Source organism: Crassostrea angulata, chromosome 9 (assembly GCF_025612915.1).
Source record: "Crassostrea angulata isolate pt1a10 chromosome 9, ASM2561291v2, whole genome shotgun sequence".
NCBI classification, from domain to species: domain Eukaryota; kingdom Metazoa; phylum Mollusca; class Bivalvia; order Ostreida; family Ostreidae; genus Magallana; species Magallana angulata.
The window spans coordinates 31,881,271-31,890,295 of NC_069119.1; the positions used below are offsets into that span (position 1 = coordinate 31,881,271).

The 9,025-nt window shown below is 34.0% G+C and overlaps 1 protein-coding gene across 1 annotated transcript; it reads right to left on the reverse strand.

Annotated features, from left to right (window-relative positions):
* Positions 1–1,341: 1,341 nt before the first annotated feature.
* On the reverse strand, positions 1,342–7,314 carry LOC128163293 (uncharacterized). The gene is made up of 3 exons (XM_052826848.1): positions 6,631–7,314; positions 3,586–3,704; positions 1,342–1,737 (listed from the first exon to the last, which is right to left on the reverse strand). The coding sequence occupies exons 1-3, from the start codon at positions 6,677–6,679 to the stop codon at positions 1,480–1,482; spliced, it is 426 nt and encodes a 141-aa protein (XP_052682808.1). The 5' UTR covers positions 6,680–7,314; the 3' UTR covers positions 1,342–1,479.
* Between the last annotated feature and the right edge of the window lie 1,711 nt (positions 7,315–9,025).

Sequence of the window (9,025 nt, forward strand, 5' to 3'; positions counted from 1 at the left end):
ACCTGTTGTGTATAGAACCAAAGATCAGCTTCTGTACACGTGTTTCGCTGGAGTGATTTTTGTTCAAGTGAAATCACGACGCCATTACCAGCTATGCGGGAAATAAAGTTGAAAGTTATTTTATGGAATGCGTGTACTTTTTTTCCGTTCAATGCTTGCATTTAATGCATTTAGATTTTGTACATGTATTTATTTACAATTCATCATACATGTATCAGTGATTTTTTGTTTATTTATTGGTACATAAATAGCTCAAAAACAAATCATTCGAGTCACCGGTAATATGTGGTTGTCATTTACATTTTCTGGGTCTGCGTAACTTCAGTCAACATTTTTTTTTTAATTTAAAAAGGATATAAAATTATATATAGATATATTTCAACATTGTTTAGCCATAGTGTATATATATATATATTTCTTAACAAACGCTACTTTCTAACGTTTCGGGTAACGAGATCTCTCTCTCTCTCACTCTCTCTCTCTCTCTCTCTCTCTCCCGAGAATCACTTAAAGCTATGTAAAGTCCAGTATGTACCCAATGTTTAAAACATTTCATAAAAATAATCAAAACAGTATAACCACGGATTGTGTGAACGTTAATAGTTTACAATGTTTAAGAAATCGGCGATGCAAGTTTTGTCGAAAAACAAAGAAATGGTTACGGTCTAAGAAATGAAATATTTTTGTGACTGTTTTAATAAGAATAACAGTTTTAAATCTTAGTATGTGTTATCTAATCCCGCATAGAAAATCTAGCAAAGTATTGAACTTATCTGGTCAGCGATAATCTCCGTCCGTATTCATCGAAAGACATTAGGTCAATAAGCCATATATGGAAGTTGCACGCTTATTGCACGGTACGGTACGCTTTTTTTCCGTCTGGAGGCGGGTCTTGCATAAATTATCTTACACGCTTTTTGCACGGTACGGTTCGCTTTGTGAACGGTACGGTTCGCTTTGTGAACGGTACGGTTCGTTATGTGAACGGTACGGTACGCTTTGTGAACGGTACGTTTCGTTTTGTGAACGGTACGGTTCGTTTCTTGCACGGAACGGTACGGTTCGTTATAGAGGTGTAGTAGCACGTTTCAGGGTCTGTACATATGCTTTAATAATTCCTATCAGATTTTTAAATGAAGTTTTATGCATTAATAACTAAGGAAACCAACATGTTAACAAACGAAAATGTTCAACCTTTTTCTCCTTCATACTTTTTAACGAACAAAAATATTCATTTTAATACAATGAACATTTTTATACTATTAATTCAAATACATATCAAAACAATATTTTCGCATATATAACATGAATGTTCAAGTATGTGTTAAAACTCTCTCTCTCTCTCTCTCTCTCTCTCTCTCTCTCTCTCTCTCTCTCTCTCTCTCTCAGAGACACACTTTATTTATATGAATACTAATAATAAATAATTATAATAAAGATGACAACTAGCACTTGAAACAGTCCCAGTCCTTAATTGTCTCACGTGATCAATAACAAAATCTGTAGTACTACAGTCAATAACAGTACAGAAGCTGGGGCGGATCCAGAATTACACAGGTCCCGATCGTTACAGCAGCTGCGCAGGGAACAGCCCTTGAACATGTAGTCCCTGTTATGATTCATGCACGCCATGTGTTCCTCCTCGCCGGCGGACGGGCACGTGTAGGGCGAACACGACCGGACCACCGAGTCAAAGTATGTGTTTGTTTCGTTGTGAAACATCTGAAATCGCACTTTCTACAAAAAAAAAAAAAAAAAAAAAATTAAAAAAAAATTCAGAAATAATTAATCTTTTAAGACAAAAAAAAATATACATCAGATATACCTGAAAATTTTGATATGCATATACTAGTGTCCTTCGATTCCTGCTATACTTAATTTTGTCAAGTAAAAAATACAAAATGACTGATGTCAGAGAGAGAGAGAGAGAGAGAGAGAGAGAGAGAGAGAGAGAGAGAGAGAGAGAGAGGAGAGAGAGAATATAAATGAATGAATAGAGATAAAATCTTTTTCCACAAATACTTTTTATGAAAGACGCTGTCTGAGAAATATCTGACCCACTTCCATTAAAAGCGTTGCTAAATATAGCTACATATCCCTTTCTGATTGATAATCACTGTATTTTGGCAACTTCCTTTCATTTAGCTAAGTGATGGTAATTATACAATCTAAAACTCGCATATACCGCTTCCCGTTACTGAAGCTTTTCTGACTCTTTGTGCTCAATTTACGGTAAAACTATCGATTAATGCGCTGCTCTTTTATAGCTGTATAATAAGTCAAATTATGAAAACAATGCGGCTCGTGTAACATGCTTTGCTAATAAAGGGTATTTGTTGTTTTTTTTAATTTTCGTCGAAGATAAATATTGATGATGAAAAAATCGGAGACAAAAAGTCGTAGTGTTTATATAGACCTAAGCGCCTTCTGTACTTTCAATACACTGATGAAAATTTTGAAAAATCATACCGCGCATAGAGATGTGCATAATGAGTTAGTAGTAGAAGCATTACAAAACATTTCTTCAACTATATACTTAAGTGGGGAAAATACTTGCAAAATTGTTTTCAATTTTTTTTATCTTGATGTATACTTTTAAAAGTTCATAATATTTGACTCGATAACATATAACGACACACATGGCGAATAGATTGTAATGTTTTTCAGTATTACACTAAATGACAGATATCACTTTATCTGCTCCAAATCGGTGTAGAGTGTAAAAAGTGTCTTATGGATTGAAGTCAACCTTTACTCCTTTAGACTGAGACAAAGTACCATTAAAGCCCTTCTCACTACTGAAAACTTTGACAAAAGTGCAAGTCGTACAAAGGAGAACCGGGCTATAGCTTTGCCAAACAATGTTTGCATACCTTATATGGTATACTCTTGCTCTATACGCCTTTAAAGCATCTGCCCTATATAAACATTGCATCATCATGCTGATACGAAGATAGCAAACATTGCAGAAAAAAATAGATAATTGACGTATATTTAATTTTGTCTGCAGTAATTGCTACCTTCATAGTCTTTGTGAGGTAATAAAGATTGAATTAATTTATTTTGTTGTTTATATTCTCAGACTATGTATACACATTATGCATCATAACTTCATGAACGCAAAGGGTAGTTAGAAACATGAAAGCAATTGCAGCTAGAATGCTGTCATTCGTGTAGAACATTGTTTGCTCATTCGTAAAGTCCGAAATCTGGTTGTTTACCTGTTGTATAACCTGTACGAATCATCAAAGAAAGCATTTTATTGTTTATATTTACTTTTTTCTTTCAAAGTAATAAATTGATCGTAAAAACAAAGAAAAACTCACTAAATTGATTTCAATCCTGTCAGCTTCAACAGGGCTATGAGTTGCAATCAATCTCCGAACGAAAAAGGGGGAATCATACTTAAGAATCGTACATCGTAAGCCCGTAGCCCATCCACACGTCATATTCTCCTGACTCCTGACAAACATCCCCTCCTTAAAAAACAGACCTTGATTCTCCCCCCCCCCCTTTCAAACCCGACCGCCCCCACTTAAAAAAAAAGTTTCGATTGAGTTCTGTGGATTACTGGGTATAACTTACCAAACAGTGTTCACCGACAGCACACGTGACTTTTTCTGCCTTTTGATTGGTCCGGGGATCAAGATGACAGTCGTGTTGGATACATTTCCAGCATTCTAGACTCTGCACAACATGGAAATCTAGAGAGTATAAATATAATTTTGAAAAATAAAAACATCTTTAACAAGGAACTATGACCGCGTACTTTTATGACATTTTCTATCGTCAGAGAAAGAAGAGTTGGAAGAATGTTATCTACCAATGGCAACTTTTTTGGACCCTTTCCGAATCACAAGCGGAAAACAACCTTAAACGTAGGAACTACAAGGGGTCAATGATACTTCCACCATTTTTTTAAGAGTTTGATATAAATGCAAGATAATTTATTATCAGTCGAGATCTGAGATACGCTTAGTAAAAAGCCATTACAATAATCCCAATAATACATTACAAAAGACACATTCAAGGCCGTCTAGACAAACAGTAAACTGATTGGTATCGACTCCATGCTGTTTACACAATTCTTATTTTCGGTGATGTTGCTACATTCGGGATGTTTTCCGTCGAAAAGGGCCGAAAAGTTGCAATTGTGTTATTTACATAATTTGTATATGTATACATGTATGTGTGATTTGGATTCAAACAAATTACCTAGCAGAATGCAAATGATAATTTATACTGCGTCAAACTGGCTGAAGTTTGAGTAAGGTTAAAAATTAGAGCTTGAAAATGATTCTTATTATTGTTTTTTATTTTCTAATTTGCTTTTTTTTTAAATACCTTAATGGTGATAGACAACACAATTAAGTTTCCAATGCGCGGCATACTGCAGCAGCACAGTGTAGTTAAATACAATTTGTTTACATTTCTCAATAAATAATTTAAATATTTTTCATGAAATTTAAATAAATAAAAAAAATAATTGATAAAAGAACTAAGAATTTCAAAAAGAATTCGATATTCTTAACGAATGTTCGTCAAATCAATAGTAAATGACGTCTACATGATACATCAGGACAAACCAAAGCTCTTTAGAAGAAGGTTATTAAAGTATAAAAGTTCGATATGTATTTATATTTACACTTTACAAATTTTGAATCTTAAAAAATATTCATTTTTGCAGAGTTCTTTTTGGTTAATTTTTTATAAGAATTAAATAATTTTTTTTTCATTTCGTGTAGTTTGTAATAAGAATATGACAACTTTGATAAATGTAATATTTGGAGATGTTCCTCTTTGGAATATCAATCGATATACTAGTGAATTGATGTTTCTTTCATTTCATGCAAAATTAAGCATTGCTCATTGCCTATTATATAAATACATGTAGTGCCTGTTTGGGAGGGTAACAGTTGAAATTGACACCCCGAGAAAACCATTGTCAACCGACGCGAAGCGGAGGTTGACAATGGTTTTCGAGGGGTGTCAATTTCAACTGTTATCCTCCCAAACAGGCACTATTTATTTTGTTATACTGAATGTCTTTTTTAAAATTTTTAAGAAAATTTTACTGCTTTTATATAGGAATAACGTGAATTCTACAGCGAACCGTACGCGCATAATTTTCGCGCATGTAACATTATTTAATGTTACCCGTTGCCAAGTGCGTTGCTAACGCTGAGGGTAATAGTAAATATTATTAACTGCGTTTTAACCAATCAGATTTCAGTATTTAACATGAAAGTATAACAATACAATTTAAGCAAAATGTATATTGTAGTAGTTTTACAATTTACTTAAAAAGGGGGGATCTCATTCCATTTCCCAAAATGGTCTCATAGCAATTGAGTTTTTATACAAAAATACACACGTCTTAACTTGTTTTAAAAGATTTTTAAATCAATGTATGTTACAATTGATTTCTTAAATCAAGGCGTTTTTCAATTAAAGTTTTTACATGTTCTGTTTACCACCAATATCTGCCAAAAGATGTTTTTCAAAATGAATCAAATTACAGAGACGGAGACATCTTAATGAATTAAATTATAGAGAAAGAGAAATCTTAAACATCAAAGACCAAGTCGCAATGCAAATCCCATCGGAACCCATTTGACGACGTACAACCTACGTCAAAATTGAGAAGTGGTAGTACCGAAATTAAATGTCCACTTTGGGATTATCTTACATCGTAAATCAGAAAATTTTATTTGATTATTTATGTATACACTCTGTCAATAACTCATTCCATCTGTAGCTGTGGAAGTCGTAAATTTTTTTTTTACCATAAGATTTGCTTAATGGTATCTCTGATTTTTAAAAAAAACCATAAACATTAATATATAAGTAAGGTACATGTATTTATATTACCAATTATTTGCCTACTAGTGTTAGCAACCTTATATTAAGGTTAAGGAAATCAATGTTTAGAAAAATAATGCGAAGTTACGGTTTTATTCGAAAAAAAAACCCACCCACTTAAATGAAGCATGTACAGTACCAATTAATGTGTATTAATTACACAATCTAGGAATGTCGTGATTTTAAATCTAGATCTGTAAGATTTTTAAACAATGCCAGAAAGTCTGGCACCTAAATTCGACACTGTATTTTAAATGTCCCATTTAAACCCGACCTCATTTTAGAACAACTGCTGGATATTTTTAAAACATTAAAAAAGACTTAGAAGCTCTCCTTTATAAAATGAGTATTGGACGGTTACGCGCCAACATTTGATAAATTAAAATCTATATATGTTCCTTACATTTAAAAATAGATTTCTCAACCTGTAATTCACGAAGGAATGAGAGAGAGAGAGAGAGAGAGAGAGAGAGAGAGAGAGAGAGAGAGAGAGCAGTGGCGTTGGAAGCAAATTGAAATGGGGGGGGGGGGGGGGCTAGACTTATCAGAAATTCTTGACAAGCAAAAAAAAAAAGGTTTTTATTATGATTATGTACAAGTTTGCACAAAAAGCCCCCCCCCCCCCCCGTTCCATCGCCTAGAGAGAGAGAGAGAGAGAGAGAGAGAGAGAGAGAGAGAGAGAGAGAGAGAGAGAGAGAGAGAGAGAGTACCAATGCTCAAATTCAAAAGCTGCACTAATTATTTATTATAACAGAACAACCTACATACCTTGTACAAAGACTATTAATGTCCACAGAATCCACACAGTTCCGACCATGGATGTGAGACTTTCCCCTCCCTAACAGTGCATGTTGTTCTCAACCAGTTTAATTATTAGTTCGCTAATGAAGACCGCATTTTACGTTCAATTTCCTCCTCTCTCGGGTCGACATTGACAAGTTTGGTAGGATTTATTAAAAGACAAACATTAAGAAATCCTAGGTTTGCGACGGGGGTTTGATTTATTATCTATTTCCTTCTTAATGGTAATCGTAAAAATGGCAAGCACATTTTCTTTTCAATCAAGATCTCGACATCAGGTTGGCTGAGTATCATTTGGGTACGGGTGTACTTTGTTAATCAAAGACTTTAAAGGGTATGTGATTAACTTTCACGTCCGTTGAATAAATCTCGCTACTTTTGCAGGAACTGTATCGATTAAGAATATTCCGATGCTCCCTTTGGGAGCCCCTTGACAACGATCCCTCTTTTTGCTGGTCCGTTTGTATATTCAGGTGTCCGATGGACCATCAAGATACCGACTCTTTGTTTTAATTAAATCCCACACAATCAAAAAAAAAAAAATTCTGGACGGCAAACACTGATCGAGATATCAAAACTGTTCTCCTGGGAAACTCCGGCGGATATTTAAACTGTTATATCTGACTAATTGTTATAATTGAGGCGTTAGTTACATCTCCCATTGAAGATGATTTCGAAACGTGTTTAACTATCGTTGAATGTCTGAAGGAATCTCTAATTTTACTCGTAGAGTTGACCTATTATATAATTACCTATCATAATAGGGCACAGATGATATATCTTTAAATCCCAACACAAAAAATAGCTAAAAATAGAAAAAAAATTAAAAGACTGATAATTTCTTATACAGTTTAGATAACATTGTCGCAAATTATAAAAATATTCAGTCTATCTAAATCATGATAATGCATTAGTGGTTTAAGTTTTAAGTTCTTCCCAATAAAAACTGCTTTCTTTATGACGATCATTTATTTACTGAATAAAGACATTGGCTACAAATCAAAGCTCTGATAAATTAAATCTCATTCAAAACACATAGTCCCCCCTAAGATTACTTGTTTTAGTATTAACACAACGTTCAACAATAAATGTTTCATATATGTACATGTACATGGTAATTTAAATTCCAAAGATTTCGTGTCGCAATTAAAAAAAAAAATGAACAAACGAAAGAATATCCGTTAATTGTAATCATTCCCATAATGCTACGTTTGAAAAGTAATTATAAATGTAGAACAACAGAAATAAAGGTAAAAGTAATAGGTTACATGAATGGGTGCAAGTGCTGGTGTACTTGACCAGAGTGAGCTTTATTAGCATGGACATATCGCTTTCATTCTAGATCTGTACGACTACAAGACAAACCACATCGCAAAAATACCCATGGTACTGACCCCCTATCCCCTGAAAAATTAAACTAATTATATTCATAAAGTAAAATGCCATAAAAGGCATCATTGAACACCCCCCCCCCCCCCCCCGTAAACAAATTTTAAATTATTTCTTCGACCCCACTCCTCCCCCGGAAAATCGGCTGGTGTACTTGACACCAAAATAAGAAAAGCTATGCGACCGAGTCCGTTGGTCACCAGTCCGTTGTCCGTGCAAGACAGTAGACTCAGCTGATGCAGTTCATGCGCAGATCCAAAATGTTTTAACCACCTAAATTATAAAATCACCTACTCGACATATTGTGAATTTATTTAAAAAAAAAAACATCTAAAAATAATATAGACGTAAATATGTCCCCAATCATTATATATAGTTAAAAGTTGTCGAATGCTGTCAAACTCTTCTTTGATTGGAGGTTAAAAACCCGGTTTTGACCATATATCATCGTTAAAAAGAGACAATACAGCAAATCACGGTTGCCGCGAACACACATAAAACCGAATTAACACTTACAGCGAAATAACTTTCATTACCCCTTATCTTTAAACGTACTACGAACGAATCGATTATGATGAATTACGTTTATTAACAAAATAGAGTACCACGTCCCTTGTACTCTGCAATAACCAAGTTTTATTGTAATGGTATTGATGAACACATATATACCAACTATGATGGTATCATTCCAAACTTTAGTCCTTGACCTTTAGCGAGGGCAATTTAAATCAATACTTAAACTTGTCTCTTCTTATCACAAGGAACATATAATATTATTCAAAAGCACAGTGATTTTCAGCTTAATATAAACGACACTCAGATATCTATCAGTTATTATTAATTATCTTAGCGATGACAGCCAAACTGCGTCTTTTAAAAACAAATACGTTTCCCCCTAGAAACAGATCAGTTTTATTTAGCGAGGCCTACTTTGGGGTAAAAGTTTAATGTCTACATAGACTCTCATGTTGCC